The sequence below is a fragment of the Amaranthus tricolor genome, chromosome 12 (genome assembly GCF_026212465.1).
Source record: "Amaranthus tricolor cultivar Red isolate AtriRed21 chromosome 12, ASM2621246v1, whole genome shotgun sequence".
In the NCBI taxonomy this organism is placed as follows: Eukaryota; Viridiplantae; Streptophyta; class Magnoliopsida; order Caryophyllales; family Amaranthaceae; genus Amaranthus; species Amaranthus tricolor.
The window spans coordinates 11,084,513-11,097,538 of NC_080058.1; the positions used below are offsets into that span (position 1 = coordinate 11,084,513).

A 13,026-nucleotide genomic window follows, 5' to 3' on the forward strand; every position below is an offset into this window, starting at 1 on the left:
TTTCGAATGCAAAGGGACATGAGTAGGTTTATACTTCACTTGCCCAAAATGTAGTAATATTGAAGTACTTGTGTTGTTTACGGATGTTCGCATTAGGTTTTCATGCTTCCTTGCAATAGTATTGAGTCTGAAAATCCTAGACCAAGATTCAGACCTGTTTATTTTTTTGGATCTGAATCAGATTTGGATCCGCTTGGTCTTAAAAAATTAGACCCATACCCAAAAAATAGAGGCAGGTCCAATAGGGCCTTAGACCTATGACCATCCCTAGAATTGACTTATGTGAATTTCTGGATGTGCCTCTTAACATTGATTGAAGGGAAGAGTTACTTGTACAAACTATTATAAAGGTCTAAATTTTTGGGTAATAATATCATAATCTTAGTTAAACAGAATTGGGATAATATGGCAACTAATTATGAAGGAAGATCTCAATGTACATAAAATTCAGCCTTATGAAAAATACTAAAAAGTGAAACCTAGTTATCTTTCAACTGTATCTATTCTAAACAGTATTAAAATTTAGATTAAAATTGAAACAGAAGTAGAAAAGTAAGAATCTACAGAAAGGGGTGAAAAAAAAAAAAGAATTACAAGTAAAAAAAAAATACAGGTAACAGCATGTTATTATTTTCTACAAGAGGCTTGTAACTGGGGAAGTACTGAATACTGGTTTATCAATGTTAGTTTGATATCCATTGTTATTGCAGATGCTCTTCCTCCGCGGCTTCGCTTCTTTGAGCATCGTTATCGTATCTCTCATGGAAGGCCGCTCTTTCGGCAGTTTAGCCGTGCAAAGAAGAGCGATTCTCAACACGAGTAGCATCTCTTCCTGAATGTACTTGCATTGCCCGGTTACTTCTGGATCTAGTACTTCCTCTAATCCTCCATTGTTTCGGATCTTCCCCAATACCCACTCTACTAAGTCCGTTGATTCGCCAAATGAAGGGTCTAAAGGCTTTTTCCCTGTCACGAGCTCTAGGAGTACAACTCCGTAGCTGTAAATATCGCTCTTCTCGTCCACCTTTAAGCTGTATCCATATTCTGTGACACAAGATAAAAGATACTCAGTTTCTGTATTATCAAGCAACATGAAAAGAAAATGGATGTGACTACTGACCAGGTGCAATATATCCGTACGATCCGGCAACCATGGAGACCGTCTCATTATTATGAAGCATCATCTTAGCAAGTCCAAAATCAGCTATTCGAGCTTCAAAATTCTCGTCGAGTAAAATATTGTTCGACTTGACATCGCGGTGAATCACCGGAGGATGACAATCATGGTGTAGGTAAGCCAAGCCTTGAGCTACTCCTAGTGCTATGTTATACCTCGACACCCAATCTACGAGCATATTGTTCTTCCCCGCTTGTTTGCTACCGTGCAATGCTGCTCCTAGATTGCCATTCGGCATATACTCGTACACCATCATCACATCGCTTTCGTTATGCAAGTAACCTAACAACCTTACTATGTTCCTATGCCTCAATCTTCCTAGTAGTTCTACTTCGGCTAATAGGTTATCCCCTGCTTCGATATCACCTGTAGATCTCCACAGCTTCTTCACCGCTATGATTGAGTGTGGCCGTTGGATCTCAGCCTTGTAAACCATCCCAGTCCCACCCATTCCAATCACATTTGATTCCTTTAAGCATGCTAAGATTTCTGCTGAACTGAAGTTTAGCCTTTGGAATGCTACAAGTCTCCAAGGCCATTCTTTGTTGTCCTTGGTGAACCACTCTTCTACTCTATTACTATACAAATACCATCTTCTATAAACCATCCTACCAATAAAAAACGCTAGCCCGATACCTAAAATGACCGAGATTCCCACAATAAACCCGATGATGATATGGTTAATGTGCTTGTTTTTCAATTGATTAGAATAACTTCCATTGCGCCTAAAGCAAGGTGGAAGTACTCCGCCACAAAGTCCCGTGTTTCCTCTAAGTTCATTCGGATTGATAGTAGCAAACATCCCATTTGTGGGTATAGGGCCTTCAAGCTTATTATAGGACAAATTGAGCATTTCCAAAGCGGGCGTACTTCCAAGGTTTTCGGGTATCATACCCATTAAAGAGTTATTCGAAAGATCAAGTCTCGACAAAGTCGACATTCCTGCAATTGAGTGAGGGATTTCACCAGAAAGTTGGTTCTCCTTAAGGTTCAAGAAAACCAGTTTTTCACATGAAGCAATACCCTTGGGGATCTCACCAGATATATGATTGTAAGAAAGATCAAGGACAGTAAGAGAAGGGCACCCTTGCAACTGATTAGGAATATGACCCTCCAACTTATTCCTAGAACCCAAGAAATTCTGAAGACTAGGAATAGAAAGAATCCCAGAAGGAAGAGATGAATCAAGATTGTTATATGATACATCAATGAAGGAAAGTGACAAGGACAGGGAAAGATCATCGGGTATCGCCCCGGTTAGACTATTATTCCTTAACTCTAACCTTTCAAGTTTAGGTAATGTACCTAAACCAGAAGGGATACTCTCAGATAACAGATTATTATGTATTCTTACTCTAACTAAAGATTCACATTTTGATAGCCCTAAAGGTAAGGGGCCAGAAAAGGAATTGTTAAAGAGAATAAGTTTGGTAAGGTTCCCAAATTCACAAAGATTAGGAGGAATTTCACCAGATAAAGAGTTTGATGAAACATCAAGCCATCTTAAAGGGGAATTTTTGCCTAAATTCACAGGCAAATGGCCTATCAGAGAGTTTTTCCATAGTGAAAGTACTTGTAAATTGGTTAACCCACCAAGCTCATTTGGTATCTCCCCTGTTAGTTCATTGCGCATCAAATTCAGAAGCTGCAGATTCTTTAACTTGCCCAAATCTTTCGGGATTTCCCCCAAAATTCGATTTTCTGAAAGATCTAAGTATGTTAATGAAGACATATTACCCCAATCCCATGGGATTTTCCCTTCAAATTCATTCATGTATAGATAAACTGTTTGAAGATTCTGTAACTTCCCAAGTTCTGCAGGAAGTTTCCCACTTAGACTTCCTACAGCTAAGTCTAAATACTGAAGGTTACTTAGGTTCCCTAATTCTGAAGGGATAGACCCATGAAACTCATTATACCCTAGAATTAAGGTCTCTAAAGAGGAGAGTAACCCAAGTTCAGAGGGTAATTCCCCTGTAAGATTATTCCCTGACAGGCCTAAAAACTTCAATTTTTGAAGGTTTTGGAAGGAGGTCGGGATTGATCCTTCGAAGAAACTCCCTCGAAAATCGAGGGTTTCGAGGGAGTTACAGAAGCCAAGATCATAAGGTAAGTTACCCGCAAAGTTGTTGCTTGAAGCATTAAGGGAAATAAGCCCTTTAGCTGCACTAAACCCAGAAGGGAAACTACCAATAAAGTCATTTTGACTAAGATCAAGGGTTACTAATGAGGTAAGATTAGAGAGTGTTTTAGGCAATGATGATTGAAATGCATTACAACAAAGATTAAGAGTTGTTAAACTCTTAAGATTTTGTATATTTTCTGGGACTTTCCCACTTAAATTCATGTTGGAAAGATCAAGTTTTTCTACAAATCCTTGAGAATTACACCAAACACCTTTCCATTCACAATATGAATGATGATTATCATCATTTTTTGTGTTGTTTTTCCAATCTTTAAGTTGATTTAATGGATCAATAAATGAGTTTTTCATTGAAAGTAAAGCTAATAGCTCATCATTGCCTAAAACAAGAGGAATTCCCAAACAACAACCAATCAAAAAGATTATAACTTTGTTTTTCATTTCCATTTTTCTTCAATTTTTTTCTTCTCAATCTCTATTTTTGCTTATTGGGAAGACATTTTCTTTTTTTTTTTTTGTTTTTTTTTTGTTGGATGGATGGATAGAATAAGGGTGTGTTTGGAGAATTGGATCAGAGATGGAAGAAAGTGGCAGGTTCTATTCTGCTACTTGTATAATGAGAGAGCAGTGGAAGAAAGTGAGATAATTAAAATGATTGAGTAGTGATTAAATTAATTAATGGTTCGATTAATTAATGTAAAAAGTTAATGATTTGATTAATTAATAGTGAAATACGTGAGTTCTTGGGAATCTAAAACAGCTAAAATGATGTAGTGTGAGTTTAAAAAAGTAGTTTGGAGGTAAGTGAATTATCATCCGACATTAAAACATGGAGAGAGTGTGTTTTGAGGTGATTTACTGACATGCTTCAGGTTTACATGATTAGGATCATGGTCAACCTAATTTGTTCTCCTAATTACTTTTAATTCATAGTTAGTCGGTTTTAAAATACTCGTTATATTATGATTATTGACAGTGTTTATCATTCAAACTTATTTCATATATTGCAGCTAATGAGCATGAAAAAATATAGTCAAATGTAATTTTATTTGACTTATTTATTTACGTACTTTTATAATATTAGCTTTTTATTTTTTTAATTACGTATAATTCAATATATAAATGATCTAATTACGTATTGAATTGTTTGAAAAGTCAAATATAGTAAGTAAAATGAAACCAATGAAGTAATTTATAATTCCTCTGTCCCAAAGTGTTAACCCTTTTATTTCTTTTTGATATTTCTCAATGAAGTTTGTCCAGATAAATAACGGTAATATACTAATTTGACAAATCACCCCAATGTGGAGAAATTTCATATAGGGGTTTTAGAATTTTGTTTTATATTTTATTTTCACCATTTGTATTTGGGCTATTATTTCTTTGAGACGAATGGGAATATATTTTTATTTTTTATGTTTTCTTTTTTCACTCTAGTTGATTGATTAATAATGTTTATTAATTTTTGTATTTTAAACTGAATATTCATTGTTTTTTGTATTTTAAACTGAATATTCATTGTTATGTACTACCTTTTCTTGAATCTGTAATTATTGGAGTATTGGTTAGTACTTGATGATAATTGTTTCACTTAAGAATTCAGGAGATATTATTGGTCAGAGTATAATTAAACCAGCTAAATAAATCAAAGAGAGTCATATGGCATAACATAATATACTAATATATTTTCCTTTTGTTTTCAGGATACTAATAAAAAGATGACAGAGGACTTTTTTAGTGTCGTTGCTAAAGCCTCTAATCAAACAAATTTTTATAAACATCCTTATCTAAAACTACACAAGTGTAGTGGCAAGTAGGGGGGATCGGTCCACAAGGAGACGAGTTGCGAGACTTAGGGCCTCTTTAGGTGTTGGGGGATCGTGTATTGGAAGATACGGGTTAGACTACTACTATAACTATGAAAACAACAAACAAAGAAGAACCGGGATTGGGTTAACCAACTTGTGATGGCTATCCTATGGTAGAGGTTTTGATTTCATTTGGTTTGATTGGAGAGAAGTGGAACACAATACAAATAGTGATCCAATCCTGGATCAGGCTTGGGTTCACCTCCGATAATATCATCCTCCTCACTCTCATGAGTAAAGACAAGAGAATCGGGCAACAAAAGTCCACTATCTGTTAATCCTCCTCTACTCTCATAGGCAGATGGAAAAGCTCCTAGTCTAATATATAAAGGACCAAAATATCATATTAGATTTCGTAAAAAGTAAAACAAAGAAACTATATGACAAATACATTGTTTCTTCGGTTGTCCTTGCACAATTATATTAAGTGTTGAACTATGATATACTGCTTCACCTACTAGTTTTATTTAACTTTTTTTCACACTTGTCGAAGTAATATTTTTATCTTTAATATAAATAATTATACATAATTAAAAATTATTAAAAGTTGATATTAATAATCCTTGCATTTACAAATGATAAGGATCAAACAAAATCCACCCGACTATGTTTTAACTTATAAATTAAGAATAATATACAAATTAAGAGTAATAAGTGAATAACGACTAAAAAGTAAATTCGGCTAATAGAATAATTAATAGAGTAGTATAATTAGAATATTGTGTAAATATTCTTATTTTGTAAAATATCATATAATTATGTTGTTTCTTTATATTCGAACTTTAACCTTTTATCACTACGACTTTTAATATTATGTAAAGGAATCAATTCAATTAAAAATTTAAGTTTATGGTTGAATTTTGAGTTATATACACTAACAATAATAAGGACTATACATTAGGAGTCATATAAATGTAAAATTGAAATTGATAGAAAACCCACTTTATGAATAGAAATGTCATTTTCGAATTGTACAATTGTATTTGTTGATATGGTAGTTTGATATTTTTTGCATCATTAAGCCCCACAAATTTGGGATATAAACCCCACTATAAAGTTTGGTGTGAAGATATGCACCCATCAAATATGGGCTTTTAGAAATTTTTGTTTTTCAAATTTAAAAAATAGTTTGTATTTATTCCCAAAATTTGTCTCTTGATTTAATTTTGCCTAAAAGGGGAATTTGCATCCTAATTTGAAGATTCTTTTTTCTTTGTAACTCATAAGGTGGCAACAAGCTGCTCTTGAACTGCCGACATCTATAAACATATACTATTCTTTTTATAAATATGAACACAATTTTCTTCCTAGTTCATTGAACTTTTCTTTTTTTTTTTTTATGAGATAGATTAGAGAATTTTTATGGGTATGGTTGAAGAGGAATATACTGTAAAATTTTTTATAGGCGATGAGAATTAAACCATATTATGATGATTATAGGATAAATTTTTAATCACCGGACTAATTCAAAATTCTCTATTAACTTCTTCATCTGATAGTCTATAAAGCTTAATTAATTTTCGGAAATCTAAAGCATATATAAAATGGTTGGTTTGAGCGGTGCATATAATAGATACAGATTATTGCTCAAAAATAAAAATAAAGTTTATGATTTATGTATATTTTTAAAATCTAATGCTCTTTTTATTTAGAATATTAAATTTTTAAAGAGAGAGAAATCTCAAAAAAAAATTTGCCAAGTTATATAAGAAAATTATATTTATGTGAGATTTTGTTAAAATTCTTTAAATGTATCTTTTTTATTGCACATTTTTATAATTTTTTATAATACATATTTAGAGATATTGACACTCACTATATTAGGCAATCAATTGAAGAATTTTATAAAAAAATTTTAATGAAGAATATTTTTTTCTTTTATTTATATTTATTTAGTTTATTAAACAAACATTTTAATTAATTCATATAAACATATATAGACTGATACCACTTTTAGATCACTAAGTAAATAATCATGTATATATATCATTAACTTCCTCCGTTCCAAATTAGTCGCAACATTAGTAATGTTTACACTATTCACTCATCATCTTTAATTTGTAATTAATTCTTAATTTATAGGTTAAAACATAATTAAGTGAGATCTTGTTTGATTTGTCTTGAAGCAAAGATTATTAAGATCAAAGTTTTATAATTTTTATTATACATAATTAAAGATATTAAAGATTGAATTAATACATGAAAAAAATAAATATTGCAAATAATTTGAAACGGACGAAATATAGTATTAATAAAAAGACCGTATAACTATACGTGTTATATTTATAATCAATGCACATTAGTTGTATTTCTATTTGCTACTATAATCCTTTGTGTAAATGTAAAAATATTAATATAATTATTACTTAGAATTTAATAATAATTATTATTCTTACAATTTGCATAAACTAATAAATTCGTGTAATGTTGGAGTATCTATCTAATACAGAATATAGTAAAAAAAAGAAATATCATCATTATTCATTTTGCACATTTTGTGCATTTTCATTTGATTTTCAGGAAGCTCAAGTTATTCTATGCTACATGTCTTGACGCCACTATAAATAATAAAAGTATTGGAAAACTTTTTTATTTAGTTTAGTTATGAGTTGACACAATATTATTTACATATAATCTCAATAATTATAAAAATATATTAAAAAAAAATTGATAGTAATACTAAAAATAGTCTATACTATTAGAGTATTTTTCTATTTAAAATCTATACTTTTGTTTATCTTCTCAAATAACTTACCAATTTTAGTAAAAAAATATTAGTGTTTATTAAAGGTTAATTTAATATTATCAATTCAAAAGTAATATAGATTATTTTGGTATAATATCCAAAATATGGATTATCAAATATCAATTTTTATAATGAATATGTATATTTTATGAACTTTAATTAATCTCATCCTAATATATAGAAAAATTGAAATTAATCAAAATAAATTGAAATATATTTATTTCATAGTATTATTTGCTGTACAGGAGTACCATTCCTTGCCCATTGAAGCCCATAGTTGATATTAGTACCTTCCATTCAGAGCTCACATGCTCTCCTCTGCGTTTAAACAAACATCTTGTAATATTTATTTTTGAATTTTATGCAAATAAATTCCAAAAATAAATAATTTGAAATGTCGAAAATAAAAAAGAAATATTGGATTCTATTAGCATGATAAGAACAATGATTGAAGTCCCTTGATGGAAAATGCTGGAGACCATGTGAAGAAGGCAGGCACATTGCTAACAGGGAAATGACTATTGCCCCATTATTTGTGGGACATCTTCATAGTTACCTTTTAAGCTTTCTTTCATTATTTATTGTGTGTTCAATATATTAATTTAGTTTTTTTTTTATTTAATTTGTGCCTATCTTTTTCATTATATGTCACAATTTTTTCATCAACTTTTAATTTTCCCCCTTCTTATTCAAAATTTCTTTTAATTTATTTATTTCTCTAATTCTCACAAACTCAACATTAAACATAAAAGCAAGATATGGATTTTCATTTTAATTATTTTTGAATAATGTAAATGCAATGAATATAAAATGTTGATCGATTAATTTTAATTTAATTAAAAAATAAAAATATATTAATTTTGGCTAAGTTAATGTGAGATATACACAAATCTAAAATGTTGATCGATTTAAATTGAATTTAATTTTGAATTTTTTTATAAAAAGGAAATGGCCAAGTTGCACAAAATGTGCGACTAGAAGTCACACATTTTGTCCGACTTTGCCATTTTTCTCTTTTTTTTTTTCAAAATTACTTGAAAATTAAATCGATAGACACTTTAGATTTGTGTCTATATTGTGCTTACGTAAATTAAAATAAATTTTTTTTATTTTTATAAATGAATTATTAAATTGATTGACATTTCAGATTTGCGACCAAGGAAAATGGCCAAGTTGCACAAAATATATGACTCGACCTTGGTCCAGTTGTACAAAATGTACGAGTCGATTCGCAAGCAACTTGACCATTTTTCTCTATCTTTTTAAATGTTTCAAAATTAATTAGAAATTAAATCGATCGAAATTTTAGTTTTGTGTCTATATTTCGCCCAAGCCAATAAAAACAAAATATATATATATTTTTATTTTTTTAATAAATCAAAATTAACCGATAAATTTTAGTTTTTTCAACAATGTGCTTATGTCGATTTAAGCAAATTAATCTTTTATTTATTTTTTATAATTGATTGGAAATAAAATCGACCAACATATCAGATTTGTGTTTATGTTGCGCTCATGTAAATTTAAAAAGTTATTATATTTTATTTCTTTAAATAATTTAAAAGAAAAATAAATCGTTTGACATTTTAGATTTTATCTTTTTTGCCCATTCATTAATCGAAATTAATTATAGTGAAAATCCATTTGTGTGTTTACGTTAAATAAGCGTTGAGTTTGAAAGATTTACGGGTATAAATGAGTTTAGAAAATTTTGGAAGAGATGTTGTAAATTGGAACAAGTTTATGGGGAAAAAGTGGAGACACGAGGAAAAAGGTGACGACAAATTATAATTTCCATAATTAATTAAGTATAATTATTAAGTCTAAAAAATGAGATGATTAGGTGAGAGTTGAATCCAAAACCGTAATTATATAACATAATATTTGCTCTATTTAAAAAACCTAATTTTTTGTTTTGGAATTGAGATTTTATAAAAAATTTTGCGATAAGTGTACCCATGTTTAGAGAATCCAGGCTTGTGAAAGGATTAGTTGCCCCACATGGGATTATGCTAAGCCACCTTCCTTCTTTCATCATTTATATGATGATTAATTTGTAGGTCTAACATGCTAAATCATCTTATAATTGGATAATTAGATTCGTCTCTTTTTATTTTATTTTTCTTCTCTTTGTCCTTTCTTTCATGCAATTAAACCATAGTTTTATGCAGTAAGATGAGAGGCTGCAAAGCCAAATATTCAAAATATGGGGGTTAATTAACCGATATATTAAAATTATAGTCCATTTAATGACATATATAAATACGAGTCTTTTCCCTACATACTGCGATTTGAGAATTTATATTCTATTCTATGTCCATGAGAAACTTATTTTTCATAGTACCGTCCACATATGATAATTAGACCAAACCTTGATTTTCACATGAATTTTGATTCAAAATCGCTTTTTTAATGGTGGTGGGCGTTTGACATTTTTTCTTAAAATTAAAAAGAAAATTGCCATCTCAAATGGCGGTTTATTAATTAGAGGTTTATTATTTAGTATTATTAATAAAGTGCCATGTGAGATGGCGGTTTTCTCTTTCACAAAATAACAACCATCCTATTATTAACAAAAATAATTTAAAAAAAAATCAGACCAAACTGCCGTCTTAAATGGCGGTTTTTTTATAAACAAAAATTTTTAAAAAAGAAAATAAACCAGGATAAACCGCCTTCTCAGATGATGTTTTGTGTTAAAGCTAAAACCGCTATTTCATATAGTGGTTTTGTTGGGCACAATATAAAAAAAAATTATATCCTACGTGGACGATATTATGGAAAATAAGTTTCCTATAGATGCAAAGTGGAAAATATATTCCCAAATTGCAATATCAAGGAAAAAGTTTCCATAAATACTAATAAACTAATTATGTATAAAAACATGTTGAATTCGTAAGTTTTTTTTTTTAAAACAAAAAAACAAATAAATTTGGCTATTGATATCAATAAAAGCTTTGTGCATGTCTATGAAGACAAGAGTTCTGTTAAATTAATTGTCCTAGAAAATTTATTTACTTATATTTATCAATGCACTATTTCAATCAATAATATTAATAACCTTTACATTTAGATGAATCAAATAAAATACCACTTGACTATATTTAAACTTATAAATTAAGAACTAAATGCAAATTAAAAGTGAGATGTAAATAATGTTAAAAAAACAAATGTGACATTAACTCTGAAATGGAGGGACTATAACATAAGGATTTGACCTACAAACCTTGTGATTCATTTTACTATTTTAATACCTGAACTTTGGCTAAATTTAAATAGTAATTATATTATATTGGAAATTTCATGTGGTTATTCTCAATGTTTGGCTTTTTCATGTAGTGGATAAGCATTTTTTTTAATTCATATGGGGACTGCTTGTAATTTTTCCACTTTGTTAGTAAAAGGTTAAGATTTTGGTAAATTTACGTTATTATTACCTATTATAAATTTTTTTTTATTTTATAAAAACAAACATCACAATCAATCTGGGCCATATATTTTTCAAATTATTATTCAAAATGCATAATTAAAAAATATTAAAATCTAGTTTTGTGGAAATTTTATAATTAAGTTTGTCATGGTATTGTTTTTAACTAAAATCATATCCCTAAAATACCCTTTGACCTTTCGGGATTTGACTTTGACTTTTAGTCAATAGGCTTTTTGGCTGGACCTCTTTTATTCTTTGGCAGGCCCATAGGTTTTTACCTCCAGAATACTTAAATCCTTTGCCATCCCTCTCCTGTGGCTATCCTCCTTTTAAGGAGAATAACCACCCACCACCTTCCACTCTTCATACATGCTTGGCTCTCCTTGCTTCAGATGAATAACTGTCCATTCTTCCCTGACCAGTCCACCTCCCATTACTCCCACTACTCCCATGTTAGTCCACTTCTCCTCAGAAATAACTCCCCTTCTTCACCATTATAAATAGAAGCTACCATCAAGGAGGGAGGATCATCTGAAATAACTTTCCTAGTATCCTTGCTTACATTACTTCCTTAGCCTTCCTAAACTCTAGCACTAGCACCAGCAATCCCAATCCCGACCTTCCTTCTTGCATTCATTCTACAATCTATCATTCATTAATTTCCGATTTACGTTCTAACTTGAGCGTCGGAGGGGTTTTCCGGGAGATCACCCCCCGGACAAGGCTAACGTGTTGTATTGCAGGAATTCAAGTCGCTTTCTCTTATAAACCGTTTCACTTGATCACTCTTCCATCAATCTCCAGGTATTTTAAGTGTCTTTTGCACTTCCTCGTTTCATTACCGAAACAGTTTGGCGCCGTCTGTGGGGATTTGAAACAAAAAGTCATGGCTCCTAAAAAGAATCCTACACAAACTGCAACAGTGCATAGCACAGATACAGACACTTCCACAGGTCACGCTAACAATCAAGCTGTGACCCGTCGTGATCTGGACATGCTAGCACGAAATCTCACGGCCGCGTTCTCTGAACAACTTCGTGCCGTCATAAACAATACCCCTACTCAGCAACGAGTACTGGAAGATATGGCTGCACAGATAAAAAACCTGGAGGAACGAATCGAGCCCCATCCTGAGATACCAAAATCCCATGAATCTCAAGAAGGGAACTCGAGGACTTCCCACTCCAGCAGACGCAACAAGAACAGGCGGGAAAGGTCCAAGACTTATCCACACCCTGGCACCACAGATACACGAGATGGCGACTCCAAAACCGCCACTCCAGATGCTCGAACTTTCCTAGAGAGCAAAAAACGAAAAACGTCCGAGAGCGTCCAGTCCCTGCTAGATAAAAGAAGGGAGGAAAGAAAGAAGGCGGAACTCGCTGGATCTAGCCGCCCCCTCATTTCCGCCACCATGCCGCGGAATGAGGCCACAAAGAGTGTCCTCCCCGAAGAACCCATATCATTAGTCTCCCCCCTGGCCATGGAGATACTAAATACTCCCAATCCCGGGAAAATAAAGGTACCAAACATGGCTGCTTTCGATGGCACGTCATGCCCACAGGAGCACATGACGGCGTATAAGAATCTTATGCTGTTATACACCACCAACTCATCGTTATGGTGTAAGTTCTTTCCAACTACTCTTACAGGAGTAGCTTT

At 31.6% G+C, this 13,026-nt stretch overlaps 1 protein-coding gene across 1 annotated transcript; it reads right to left on the reverse strand.

Moving 5' to 3' along the window:
- Nucleotides 1-109: 109 nt before the first annotated feature.
- LOC130797312 (MDIS1-interacting receptor like kinase 1-like) lies at nucleotides 110-4,002 on the reverse strand. The gene is made up of 2 exons (XM_057659875.1): nucleotides 1,121-4,002; nucleotides 110-1,044 (listed from the first exon to the last, which is right to left on the reverse strand). Exons 1-2 carry the CDS (start codon nucleotides 3,765-3,767, stop codon nucleotides 635-637), a joined length of 3,057 nt encoding a protein of 1,018 aa, XP_057515858.1. The 5' UTR covers nucleotides 3,768-4,002; the 3' UTR covers nucleotides 110-634.
- Between the last annotated feature and the right edge of the window lie 9,024 nt (nucleotides 4,003-13,026).